Here is a 14855-nt window from a genome sequence, read left to right as displayed (position 1 = left end):
TAATATATGGATAATATATATTGGGTTTCTGATGAACGATCCGTGATGGATTGGATTGTTCAATGAACGGTTTGTGATGGACTTAAGTATTCAGGAACTTGTTGAGAGGTCTCTGATCTCTGCTGGTAAGGTTATAAAACTGATACCCATTAATCAGTTTTAATGACTATGTTAAATTATACTCAGATACGTTTTGTATCACCTACCAGAAAGAGAACATTATAGTCTCAACACACTTATGAAAGATGGATTTTTTATTGATTTTATGTGTTCTACAAGTGCTAATCTTTCACCTACTCTTTCAATAACGAGATACGCTTCCGTAATTTGTTTGTTTAAATATTGAGAATTGTTTAATTGATTTAGGGTTTATGGTTTATATGATTGATCTTTGTGATTCATAATCTAACAATAAATTCATAATGTATACAAATCTATACAATATTTACGTGTAAAAATGTAGAAATGAGTTATTCTTGAGTAACGTGTAAAAAAAAGAAAGTAGATAATCATTTTGCTGAAATTCTAGAGTTTCACATAGAGAAGTTGTTTCTTTTTTTAGGTAATTGAAATTATGTTTTTCTTTTGAGATTTTTGTGAGAATCCACGAAGGAGTTTTTTGTTGTAGCTATCTTTCCAGTATGAGTGACAGTTTAGTGACTCCTACATGCATTTGAAAGCCTAATAACAATCATTAAATCAGCACTGAAATAAATAAAAAGTCAAGTTATTAGACAGCATCTATATATAATATTAATGAGTATGAAGTTGAGTAATGAAAGCTAAATGATATATACTTTCGTCATCGCTAATAATTGATTAGTTTGCTTGCTACTGTTTTTCTTCCATGGATTTTCTAGGGCATTCAAAAGATTCTGCATGAGACAAAAGTAACGCATTCATAACATTCAATTGGTTGTTTATGTCCAATCATATGCCTACTTATTCTTTAAATGTCTACTTATCCTTTAAATAAGTAGAACAAGAAAATAGTGAATGATGAGTTTCGTTGTTTGTTTGATACAAAACAATACATTTTTCCAGTGTTTTCAAGCTTTCTAATACAAGTTCGTCTTTGAAAGTGGAAAGAAGTATGTTATGCCACCTTTTGAAGAAAAGGAATATATTCACGTTTAGGACACAAATGCCAACAATCATGTTCTTAATGTTTTAGCTTCGATGGTCGATACTCTGAAAGCTTTGATGGAAAAATTCTTGTTATTCTGTCGAGAAGTTCGTTCTGATTGGGTTTGCTGTTGTTAATTTTTTGTTGGGTGTGAACCTTTATCCTTTCTTCTGTGTTTGTTTTACGAGTGTTGTTTTGACTCTGTTGTTGTATATACTAGCATCTTTTCTTTTTCTTTTTCTATTGTATAAGGGTTGGGACAACCTTATTGTCCTTTTTTCTATTCATATTTTTTATTGCTAATAAAAAAAATTCAATTATATAAAATGCTATTTGTTTATTTATAATCATATTATTATGCAACATTTTAATAAGTGATTGGATGTATAGCTACAATGATGCATGCATTATCAAGTTTGACTTGAAGAGCCTCAAAATGTTGCCTCCATTCTGCAGCAATACTGAAACCACGTGGGATGATTGCCAAAAACTCAACATTCAATTGGTTATGAGAACATGTGCAGTTAAACAATACCCAATTATAGGACTATCGAATGCTTATCTCAATTGTTTCTTTTCTTCATGTGTTTCAATGAGTATTCTCTTTTGGTTTCATTGGTTTTTAGAACATTAATGCCATTCACTTTTGTCTTTCTCTTAAAATACCTAAAAATATATAAGTGATAAACTTGCTTACTGGTCAAGGGATCATGTCATGGTCCCATTCACATGATTATTTTTCTTCAAGAACAATGCAAATAAATTGAACCTACCTATGTTTCTCTTATAAGGGTCTCACTTTTATGATTTCATATTGATTATGCTTTTGAATGGAGAAATGTTAAGATTTTTGCCATGATTCTTTTTGTTCTTTAGATGATAAAAATTTAATTTTCAGAAACAAATATTATTTCTTACTGCGATTTTAAATTTATATAACACCAAGGAAATATTTATGATACCGATTGTTTTTGTCATTTTGTTATTTCTTATTGCGATTTTAAATTTATATAACACCAAGGAAATATTTATGATACCGATTGTTTTTGTCATTTTGTTTCGGTTGTACAACTGAGACATATTTAAACAAGATAAAAAAAATGTGGTTTTGGGGGATTAGGGTTTGCGTGCTTCAATAAGGACAAAGATTTGACAATGGTGGTGTTGTAAAATAAACGTTATAACATTTCAAAAGTTTTTTTTTTACGTTATTATAGTCATAAAATCTTTGCATTTTCAATTTGGATATGGCCATTTATTCACAAACTGTTTTGATTTGGTTTTAAGTTTGTTGTTGTTGCTTTTGCAACTGGCCATGGGTTTTGTACAATTAGTAGGCTCCTCTTTCATCTATAAATAGATGTCATTTGCCTCCTCCAAAACACACCACTCTAAATTTTCATTCTTCTCTTCTATATTTTCTAGCTCTTCTTTCCTCTCTTTATTATGGGTCTAATTATTCACTCTTCTAGGAGTACTATGCTAGTTATGATATCCTCGGGAAAAATCCACGAAGTTCCTGTTGTATCCTAGGGCGCAATACATGTCTTAGGAAGTGCTCTTGTTCGTGATTTGTCAAGATTTACAACAATCTTAAGGACCCACTTGCAAACAAACAAGTGATGGTAACCCAACCTTTGTGATTGGAGATCCTATGAATAAGGTTCATATGAATAAAAACAAGTCACTTGTTAATTTTTATAGCACTAAATTCATTTTTAAATTAATTATGTTCATTCTTATGGTGTATGCGAAAGTGCTAGAGAATGCATTATTGAGAGGTTAAACTTTATAACTTAAAATTCGATGTGGTGTAAGAATTTTAGTTTAAACAAAGTTTTAATGATTTTTGTGTATGATTTGCAACATATACTTAATGAAATCACTGATACTAAATGCAGTTAATATAAATTTCATAACCTTTTTCTGATTTTTTTGATAGGCGACAACTAAAAAGAAATATTTTTTCAATTTTTGTTATAGTTGTTGCAGCCGTTGAAGCAGCTATCGGATCACCTATTGTTTTCTCAATATATCGTAATAGAAAATCAACCCGTATCAATCAATCAAATTTGTTGAATAAATAGTATTATTCATAAAAAAAAGTCTAATTTTGAATAATGTGTACTATATAATCCATTCAAATTAGCATAAATTATATATCCTTTTTAATCATGTTTGCGAAAACAAAGATAAGAAATCAAAGTATCTTGGTTTTATTCTCTTATTAGTTATTAATCTATAAATATATTTTTAGTAGCAAAATTCTTATAAATCATTGATTCATCTGGTATATAATATATATATATATATATATATATATATATATATATATATATATATATATATAATTGGTTTACCAATTTACTAGATTGAAAATGTTAAATTTTTTATGTTCAAGGATTATGTTCTAATGTCACATTCAGTAAAGATTTATGATACATGTATAGGATGTACTCAATGTGTACGAGCCTGCCCAACAGATGTATTAGAAATGATACCTTAGGATGGATGTAAAGCTAAACAAATTGCTTCTACCCCAAGAACAGAGGACTGTGTTGGTTGTAAGAGGTATGAATCCGCTTGTCCGACGAATTTCTTAAGTGTTAGAGTTTATTTATAGCATGAAACAACTCAAAGCATGGGTCTAGCTTATTGGTACGTTTCAAAAAGAACCACATACAAGTACTTTTTGTACTGGCAATAACCCGAGCTCAAAATAAAAAAATATTTTGAGGTCGGGTTTTTGTAGTCTAAGTATATCTTATTTTTATCACGAATTATTTTCCTTGATTAACAATAGTTGTAGCTTTACCAATAGTCGGAGGTTCTTTAATTATCTTATTTCCTTTATTTCCTCATAAAGGAAATAAGACAATTAAATGGTATACTTATTGTATATGTTTCATAGATCTCCTTCTAATAACCTATGTATTTTGTTATCATCTCGAATTGGATGATTCACTAATCTAATTGACAGAAAATTTTCTTGACTTTTACTGGAGATTCGGAATAGATGGACTTTATAAAAAACAAAACTCATAACTTTTACTGGAGATTCGGAATAGATGGACTCTATAAAAAACAAAACTCATAACGAGATTCGAAATAGATGGACTCTATAAAAAAACAAAACTCATAAACGCCCACCATAGGACTCAAACCCACGACCATAACGTTAAGAGCCTTACGCTCTACCAACTAAGCTAGACAGGCCAATTAAAATTTTACCTTTTGGCTATCATGAAACAGGTTTGAAATGTTAAATAAACTTAACAAAATTTGATTAAAATAACTAAATTTATGCATTTCTAAATTTTTGAGAATAAATTGGACTAAAGTTACGAAGAAATACTATTTTCAATTTTCACTAAAAATTAATAAGGCAAAACATATTTAACCCTTCTAATTATTCTTGATGCATTAAAAGAACATATATTTACATATAAATATTTAAGTTAAATAGAAATTAAAATGATATACAAACTACTAAATCAACAAATTTACATATATAATTGGCATTGATACATAACATTCATTAATATTATTTATTGAATAAGTATAACAATTGAATTATATGTTGTCTTGTCGCGATTCTTGACGAATTTTGAAATTGAGTTTGATTTTCAAGATACCTCTTATAGAAAAGATTATGTGTGTTTTTGCTTTCATATATATAAACTATTTCGAATTTGTGTATATTATATTCTTTTTATTTTTTTAAGAGAACCATATTTTTTTTAAATTGTTTAAAACTGTGAACGTATTACTTAATTATGTTAATCATTATTCAAGTTATGTATTTATAGATAATCTATTAATTCATATCATAATCCATTAACATAACTGATATAATCAATTATCCTAATAATCAATATTACATGAAATTTGCTTTAAATAAATTTCATTGATAATAAATTATTTACTAAATTAATTAATTAATTTATTTATATTGAGTTTTTAGATTCAATAATTAACCATGCATATAATTAATTATCTTGAAAAACAATTTTATTAGATTAGTGTTGTATAATTTTACATAAAAAGGGGGGAAAAAACTTCTCTAAAATTCAAATACAACTTTGAATCAATTTCAATGAAGTTCTCTATCTTCCAAGAATCCTTCAAGTTTTCATATAAAGGAAACTGGTGATATGATATCATTGCATAATCTTTTTGTTTTATTATGTTAGAATATTCATAACAAGAGGGGATATATTTCAATGTCTTTTGTAATATAAAATTATATGTCAGATTTTGTGTTTTTTTTTTTTTGTATAATAGATTTTTATATGGTTTTGTAGTTTTCTTAAGATATTTTCAATAAACTTGTGTATTTTTTATTATTGCATTTGTCTACACGACAATTGTTGTAATAGTACTTTTAAGATAGTGAAACAATCTCACTCATACTGTGGTAATTTAAATTAGACGTAAACTTGGTTATAATTGAATCATGAAGAAAATTGTTTCTTTCTTCTTCTTTTTTTACTTTTTCTATTTTGAATTCTTTGCATTTTATTAGTTTGTTTATGGTATTCTTTTTTGTACTCTTAATTCGTTGGACAAAGTTTTAGAAGAAAGTGTTTCTAAGAATTTATTAATCAATCAAAAGTTTTATAAACACCAATTTGTCCAACTCTTAGCAATGTGTAACCTTTTTTTTTTATAATATCATATGATTATTTATGTTTATTTTTTAAAATTTATTTTTTTATAAAATAACTAATCAAACGGTTGATATTTCTTTTTTTTTTTTTTGAATGCTATTTTTTTTTCTATGGACTGAGACTAGGCCATTCTAACAAACCCATCCATTAACAAACCCACCTATTCTGAGGCTATTTAAGTATTTCTTTCTATACCCCACAAATTTCTTCACCACCTCCCAGTCATTTAGGAATGGGCTTTAACTGGGTTCTCTAGAAATGTCGAGCCGAAACCAAAGTGGCATCCAACGGTCAATAACTAAGGAAGGAAGTCTTCAAAAATTTTCCAAGCGAAAAATTAGAAGAAAACAAAATAAATTAAACTTATCTATAAGTTCGAAATAGTTTATAAACAAACTGAAAGAAAATAAATTTTTAGATAAAATATGTAAGAGAGTTTCTACAAATCAACTTAGACATAAACTAATTTTATAATTTATTTAAAATCTCATTTTACCTTTCTTATTTTTTTCTATTCTTAAAAAGGTTTATCTAAACATACCTCTACTAACATATTTACTTAAAGATATTTTATTAATATAAATGTGCCTATAAAAATATATATGTTCAAATGTAATTTTACTTAAGGTTCACATTTATGCTTACAAACATGGGGTTTAATAAAAGGTACAAATTTTTAAAAAAATACTTTGAAGGTTTACATTTTTTTTTTCCTTGATGTTGGGTTTGAAATGAATTTATCTTATATATTATATTGGGCTGAGCATGTTTTTCCTTTAAATATATTATAGTTGCTATTTGCACTTCCTTTTATTAATAATAAACCCACATTTGTATTTTCACTATTCTAAAGAATAATTAAAAAAAATATATTTTCTTAAATCAAAAGGGCTATTTTAGTTTCTATCAAATTGTTTTAGTCAATCTACTTTTTCTTTTCTTCACCAATCTCTCTCAATCAATTCTTTCCTTTACCATTTAGCTTTCAAATCTCTTCTTCACGTCTCTTTTTTTTTTTCAAGTACGAGATTTTTCATTGTGTAATGATTTTTGGCAAAATCATGTTTGAATTCATTGTTGTATTATTAGGTTAATTAGTATGGTTGCATAAACTTTTATATTACAATATTAATTCAAAACCTGACTAATTACTTCACAAATAACCTTCTTTTTGATTTCTTTTTCTCTTCCTCAACATCTCCATTCATCCTTTTTTTTCCTTCTTTCTACGTGAAAAGCCTTTGTTTTCTACAGTTAATTTCAAATACAAATAAATTAACTGATGATGCGCTTTTTACAAAAAGTGATATCATTTGGTTGGATTTTTTCATAGTATGTTTTTTTTATTATAGCTTAGTCTAATCTTTCCACAATTAATTTTTTATTGTTAGAGAAACACCTTTCTTTACTGAAGTTGCAAAGAGAATTTTGATGGAAGAATAATTGTGAACGTCGTGTTGATGCGATGAATTGGTAGAATATGATTGTTGGTGTAAACATTGAAGATGTCTATTTTAATCATGATGGAGATTGTTGAGTATGATCAAAATTATGCATCTTGAGAAGTCCCATATCAACTAAAATATGTAAGGGAGTGGGTGTTGGTGATTATATAATGGATTCTAAGTCAATGGTTTTAGTTGCCTCAAGTTAATAATAATTTAAGCTTGTATTTAACTTTTGTTGTACTCTTGTAGTAGAGTATTGTAAGGTTTGGATAAATTCTTACTTTGAAGAGTGTGGGTATACTTGGGGTCATAGATTGGTCTATGTCTTGTACAAATTTTCACATAGTGCTATTTTGTAGTTGCCTTTAGAAAATGATCATAATTTATCTCCGGTTTTAGGGTTTTCATGTTATATCTTTTTCTATCCTTATTTTTATTTTAATGTTCTTAATAGGGATGACAATGCGGGTTGGCCCGACCCGCATAAGGCCCGCACATTGCGGACTGGCCCACCCTGCCCCGCACAATTTATGCAGGCTATAATCACTAGCTTGCTCCGCCCCGCACTTGGCCTACGGGCAGGCCCGCTTTTTTTTATTTTATTTTTAAATTATTTTTTAAATTTTTATGATAAAACTTTAAATGTTTAAAATTTGAGAAACTTTAAGAAATTCACAAAATTAAGTAAAGACTTTGGGGAGTTGGATGATAAATTGATAATTCAACATTTTCATCATATTCATACTATGACATACACAATGTATTCTTTAAATTTTAGCACATTAAAAAATACATAATACTTGTCTTTTCCAGTTATACAAGAATTAATATACACAAGTGAAAGTTTTTTTATTTATTTATGCGGGCTTGCGAGATGGCCCGCCCGGGCTGCGAGCTTATGCGGGCCTGCGAGCTCACTACCCTGACCCGCCCCGCATTTTTTTCATGGGCCTACGGGCTGGCCCGATAGGCCAGACCCTAATTGCCACCCCTAGTTCTTAATTGATAATACAAGAGTGGCTCAAAAGTTTAGGAGACCTAAAACAAACTTAACAAATTAGGCTTTTTATTTAAAATTTATTTTTTGATGCAAAATTATTTATTAAATTATCATAATTAATTTTATTTAACAATTCTTTTACCATAAATGATAAGGTTAATCCATTTAATCTTTCTTGAGACATGATTGATCTTAAATAAGTTTTATTATCTTTATTATCCATTTAATCTTTTTGACACTCAAATTGTTAACATTATTCTATAAGCTATATATGCATTTGGAGAAGAATTTATTTTTTTATATACAATTAAGAATGTCAATTGATTTATCATTTTCCAAACCTATAATTTCCCTTAACATATTTAATTATGAAAATAAATCAATATCTAACAAATTATCATGTTTTAAAGATTTTTTTAAGATTTAAGCATTTTTCTTTCAAAAAATGTACAATCTAGTGACTTTAATTTTTTAACACTAAATAAAAAAATTAAAAATATCTTCATATATTTTAAATTGTTCAAATCTACTTTGAAGTGTGATTATTGTTTATCTACAATATAAAAAAGTAATCGATTCTAAATAATTTCTTATATATATTTTTTTAAAATTTATTCATTGTTCCTTTTTGTGATAAAATTAAAACTTTAATTCTTCTCTTCTTTTGGATTTTTGACTAGCCTGTTTCAAAATTTTCAATTGACATATCTATATATTTTTGTATGAAATAAAAAATTATAATATAGAAAACACTACAAAAGATAAGTATATAATAAAACGAATGAATTAAAGCAATAAAATTTGGTTCTGGTTATCAAAAAAGTAAACTCGATAGTAGACTTGTAATATCTTGAAGTTAGAAAGTCTCTTCCTCCTTCTCAAGTCTCAATTTTTTCACTTTTCACTAACCTAGAGAGTATATTTTAAGATTAATCATTAATAACAATAATTAAAAAATATTGTTTTCTCAACTCGATAGTAAGTCTTTTTTTTCTAAACTTGAATTATCTTTCTACATAAAACTCAACTTTGAATTATAATCCAATTAATCTATTATCTACCAAAAAATTAATTCATAATCTAATTAATAGTGTTGTAGGAAAATTTCAGTTCCTCGTCAAGATATATTACAAAAAAAACTCTCGAAATTCGTAAATTGAAAATTATTGAAAAACAAAACTGAGCAAAAGAAACACATTTCTAATTCTAATACAAATCCAAAATAGAATAAAAATAGCAACAACACAAATAAAAAAAATATACTAACCAGAAATGATGATGAAAAAATTGGTACACATGGATAAATGAGATTCAAAGAATGTAATCTGTCAAAACCCTAAAAAAAGAATCTTAGAAAAGAAGAAAGCGAGGAGAGACAAAAGAACTTGTAGGGAGATAAAAGAAGAAAATATAATCCAAATTCATTATAATAGAATAAAGATAACTATAACTATAACTTACTAAGAAAATGTTTTAACTAATTAATTATCATTTTTAATACCAATTAAGATTAACATACATTAATAATAATTTAATTAAATTTTATTCTCAAACATAAACTTATAATTAATTTAATAGAGCTATATTAGTAATAAACTATTTTTTAAAGCATTTTTTTTCTTAAACATAATTTTATAATTAATTTAATAAAAAAATATTGATTATAATTTTTTTTTTAAATCTTCTTTTTCTGAATGCCTAAAGTAGTGTTTTGAGCCTGTTGTTCATAATGTTTCCCAACAGAAACAAACAAAATGCACCATAAGTTCCATGACTTGGGTTTTTGTAATAGCTATTACACTCATTGTACACAAATCACACATGCATATATGGGATGCATAGTGTGGTTGACTTAAAAGTAATGAAAAAATTAAATAATATTAACTTGCTAGTAGAGGGAACGAGCATAGAACAAAAACAAGACCCTATTGTTGGAAATTAGTTGCAGACAACGTGATAATGGAGATAAACCTTTTGTGAAAGAAAAACTAAGATGGTCACTTGGATGGAAAGAAATCATTGTTGCAAAAGGAATTGAGACCTAAGTCCAACCACATAAGAAATTGACATCACTTTCAACTCAAAAACTGAAGAAAATAGATTTATGAGTCTTTTATCTTTATATAGTGCTCTACTTTCTCTTTTCTAACCAAAGTGGTACTTAGATTCACACTTGGATTCCTAACATAATAATAATCGTATACTAATCCTCACTTATAAATGTCTATTTTTCAACAACGTTTCGATATATAACTATTGTTATTTACACTTCCATACACAATTGAAGTTGTAAATAAAATTCATCCACTTTTACAAAACAATAACCCTAGATTTCTCAAGGACATTCGATATATAACTATGACATTTTCAAAGCATAGTGTGTTATACCAAACATTCATCATGGACCATTTCGACACATGTTTAATTACATAACAGAAACTAATTTTGGCAAACCTAATCATGTTTTCACAAAAGTTTGCTTTTAGGCGAAATATAAAAGTATGCAAACATAATATTAAAAATAGTCAAGCATGTAATATTGCAAACAATGAATTCAATCATGAATGAGTTTGGGCAACCAAATAACGTGTAACTCTTTCAATTAAGTAACTCTTTTTTCAAAAGCAGCTTTTCTAAAGCAATTATGTATTTCATTTCTTGAAAAGAAAATATAAAATTAGGAGTGAAGAAAAAGCTCATTGTTTTGAAGTACAATGTAATGATGATGGAAAAAAGTGAATTGAAAATAGGTAGTGCCTTCTAGTTTTGATTAGTTTTGATTGCTTTCTTTGTCTTCTCTTCAAAACTTATTTGGTACCTTTGCTTAGATTTGTAAGGATGAACTTTTCCATGGTGTCATAATCTTTACTCCTTCAATCTCACCAACTCAGAAAAAAAAAATGTTAATTAGCCATATTTCATCACATAATGGGTGAAAGTCTAAAGATTTCATAATAACAAGCTTTTATAATGTGAGAATTTATTCTATAAATTATACTATAAAACTAAAATTTATAATTATATATGATTTTTGTAGTCATTTTTATGAAAATTTATATTCATACACTTTGTTCTTCTCTTTATTTAATTTGCCATGCTTCCAACTGTGTTACCCCTCCTGAATTTTTAAATTTAAATGTGTTCAAATGCATGTGAGTATTGATTATATATTATAATTTTGACAATTATGGATTTTATGGGCTCTATTATTGAAAAATAAATTGAATTTCATTACTAATAAAGCTAACCATAATATATATATAAAACCTATCCAAAAGTGGAAATTGCAAGGCAACATTCCAAAAGTCTAGAAGTATTTGTAATTGAAGTCTCTATTAATAGAGTCTGGTTTTTCTGCTGAATTTTTTGTTGTTGTCTTTTGCTGAGTATTAAAAACACATATACATTATTTTGATACTTTAAATATAATTTTAATATATTTTAAAATTTTAAAATTAATGACCATAAGTGTATTTTGAAGACATAACAGAAAAACAACATAGAACAACCAATAGAGAATCCAAACTTCTATTATTAATATAATGTAACTTGGGCATGAACTTATATAATTTATTACATGGCAATCTAAATAAAGGTTATTTTTTGAAGCTACATATATAAAAATGACTTGGCATGGAGTGCTTTTGACTACTTTTTAAGTAACTTTTATTGAAATGCAAATGTGATTTGGGTATTTCATAATTCATGATATTATTGGATACACTCCTCTAAAAAGTAAGTGGTGTTTTCAACAAAAAAAAATTAAAAAAAGCGTTGTAAGTTAATAAATCCTCTCTCTATATAATCCATATTGATATTCCAAAAATCTGTATATATTTATTTCACTTATATATATATATATATATATATATATATATATATATAAATATATAAATAGATTTAATTCTCCATTCTATTAAGTGTCCTAGTAATTTATTATAACAAGTTATTTCATTTTTAAACATTATTTCCTTATAGTTGTTGTATTTATAATTTTACATCTTCATTTTATAACTACCAACCATACATTGCATAGTATGAAGCTCTAATGAGATTTTTTTTTTAAGATACCATGCCAATAAGTTAAAGGAGATCATTTAAATGAATTTCAGTGAAAAACATTAAAATAATTAGAAACTCATAAAATCACATATTATCATTCCAATAAACTCCACGTTCAAAACTTTAGTTTGAACTTGAAAAGAGTAGGAAAAAAAAAAAAAGCATCCTTCAATCAGCTTTTTTTTTTTTTTTTGTAAAAGAAAAAGAGACAGGTTGATGATTCATCCCTTTTCTTCCCATTCTGAAAAAAAAAATCAAATGGGTTTTAGACTCTGTATCTTACAGCACCTTCAGTCTTCATGGTGTATCAGTATCACCCCACTCAGCACAAAGTTATCAAATAATTTCATGGCACCTTCTTGCATGCTTCTTCCAACATCTCACTCCTCACAAAGCTTTGTGTGAGAAGTTCCAACATATATTATATATATATATATGTTCTTATTTATATATATATATATTCCACCCTGAATTGTTCAAGGTTTTGGCTTGAAAGTTGAAACCAGAAACTGTATCAGTTGCCACTGCAAAATTCAGTGGATGGTTCCTTCTGCACATGGATTGTGATCCTTTCATCTCTTGGAGGCTGACATGGACATGCTGTGGCAATGAATTTTGGAACAGCATCCCCCGGCATCAGCACAGGCAAACTCTCTGCATAATTCTGCTTCATCATCTGCATACCATTAAATTCAATGTCAGAAAACTTATTGTTAACAACTATACAACTTCTGCATACAAATTTAAGAATTCAATTGAAATACTAACGGTATAACATGAATTTAAATCTAAGATGAAGTTTGTATCCATTTATATACTCTAAATTTGCCTTATTTCTAGTCGATGTAGTAAAATTTATCGGTAAGTTGATGAATTTTTTGTATTGAAGAGTTAGGAAGAGTGATGATGATTACCACAACTGGAAAAGCTGGTTTGTGGTAGGGGGAAGCAAGCTCTGATTGCATTTGAGTCTGTTGCAAAGATTGAATGTTGATGATGCCATGAGAGTGAAGAAAAGATTGAAGCTTGCTCCAATGTAAGCAGCAGCAGAAAAATCCACAAATGAAGAGTAAACAGACAAAGAGAAGGGCTAGTCCGAGAGGAAATCCAATTGATACACGAGTTGCAGCAGTGTCTTGAAGCTCCATTTCTGCAGTGTAGTGTAGTGTGTTGGGGTGTGTGTGTCTGTTCTCATGAATGAGTGAAAAAGAAGAGAATGTTTAGGTTAAATAAGAAAAGAAGTGAAGTGAAGCACCTTTGCTTTAGGTTAGGTAGTTGATGGTGGTGGGGTGTAGTTCTTAGTGGGAGAACTGTGGAGAGTGACATGTTTATTATTGAGCTTCATGTGAAGAGTGAGTGGTGACACTTTTCATTCTGTACAGGAACAAAATGATTCTGTTTATGGAAAGACCAAGAAATTCTTGTGTTCTTGGTGTGTGTTTGTGTTTAACAATTTCTTCAAACTGTATATGATTTGAGTTTTGTGAAATTGATTTTGAGTGAAATGAGTTGAAATGAGAGTGAGTTAATAAGTTTTCAAATGCCTTGATTTGAAAAATTGTGAGCAGTGAAACTCACTTTGTTTCAAGTTTTTTTTCTTCTGATCCTGAATTTTGGTGAAGTCATGTTGTGAGAGTTTTAGGGACCATGCTATGTATGAAGAATGGTCACGATTTTTAGACTGCATGGTCCACTTTTTCCTAAAAGGTACCTTTCACCAAATTGTGATGGACAAAGCAAAAACCTCTATATGGAAAGTCTAGTTTTCAAAACCACCTTATGCCCTGATTCCTAAATTTGAGTGTTCAAGTGTCAAGAGAAGTCACAGCTATTAAAGAGCTTGAAGTAAAAAAAGAAAAAAACAAGTGAAATTGTTTAAGTCAATTTTTAATCCAAAAGAAATAAGTGTGAAATTCTAATGTAAATATATCATTGACCATACTTGAATAAACTAGTATAGATTTGTTTCTTGACTAAATTAAAAGTTTGGAACACTAGTGCAATTTAGTGATTTTATATCGCCTTCCAGGCTTTCGGTGTTATAACCAAAGCCTATAAGGATGTAATGATATTTTTGCAATTATTTTGAACTTTTTTGCCTCGGTCCACCTCACAACCGAAGCAGTAAAGGGTTTTCTGTTTCGGTCACAATGTGACCAAAGCCTATAAGGCATCAGAGTTCCTCAAAATTTCAAAAATGCATTGGCATGCAGAGTTTTTTATCTCGGGTGGAACAGGACAGAGGTAGTGTCTACTTTAGACCTCGATTATTAATTGAATCGATGTCATATATCTTATTTAGGTCCTCCCAAACTGTGAATTGCAACACTATTCTTCTTCGTCCCTAAATTGAACCTTTGTTGCGCGATTCAGAACCACCATAACGTCTTCGTCGTGCGTTCCTACTGCAGTTTCATGTTTTTTGACGTTGACGAAAGTAGATGCGTGGAGTAGTTCGTGATGAAGTCGTGGTTGATTCGTGAACATGAGAGGAGCGACGTTGGACTCATAGTGGTTCTGTTGTGCGTTTTGCTCCGATGATGCGTCGC

At 28.4% G+C, this 14855-nt stretch overlaps 1 protein-coding gene and 1 non-coding gene across 2 annotated transcripts; both read right to left on the bottom strand.

The window, feature by feature from the left end:
• Positions 1-4269: 4269 nt before the first annotated feature.
• On the bottom strand, positions 4270-4342 carry TRNAK-CUU (transfer RNA lysine (anticodon CUU)). The gene has a single exon. It is a non-coding gene; the product is annotated as a tRNA-Lys (tRNA).
• Positions 4343-12371: 8029 nt separating this feature from the next.
• On the bottom strand, positions 12372-13518 carry LOC114193878 (uncharacterized protein At5g65660-like). Its single transcript, XM_028083847.2, has 2 exons — positions 13221-13518; positions 12372-12982 (listed from the first exon to the last, which is right to left on the bottom strand). Exons 1-2 carry the CDS (start codon positions 13452-13454, stop codon positions 12821-12823), a joined length of 396 nt encoding a protein of 131 aa, XP_027939648.1. The 5' UTR covers positions 13455-13518; the 3' UTR covers positions 12372-12820.
• Between the last annotated feature and the right edge of the window lie 1337 nt (positions 13519-14855).

The sequence above is a fragment of the Vigna unguiculata genome, chromosome 8 (assembly GCF_037176805.1).
Source record: "Vigna unguiculata cultivar grain cowpea cultivar isolate G323 ecotype 2 chromosome 8, ASM3717680v1, whole genome shotgun sequence".
NCBI classification, from domain to species: Eukaryota; Viridiplantae; Streptophyta; class Magnoliopsida; order Fabales; family Fabaceae; genus Vigna; species Vigna unguiculata.
The sequence above is the reverse complement of the archived record's forward strand: the minus strand, read 5'-3'. Positions and strand labels throughout refer to the sequence as shown.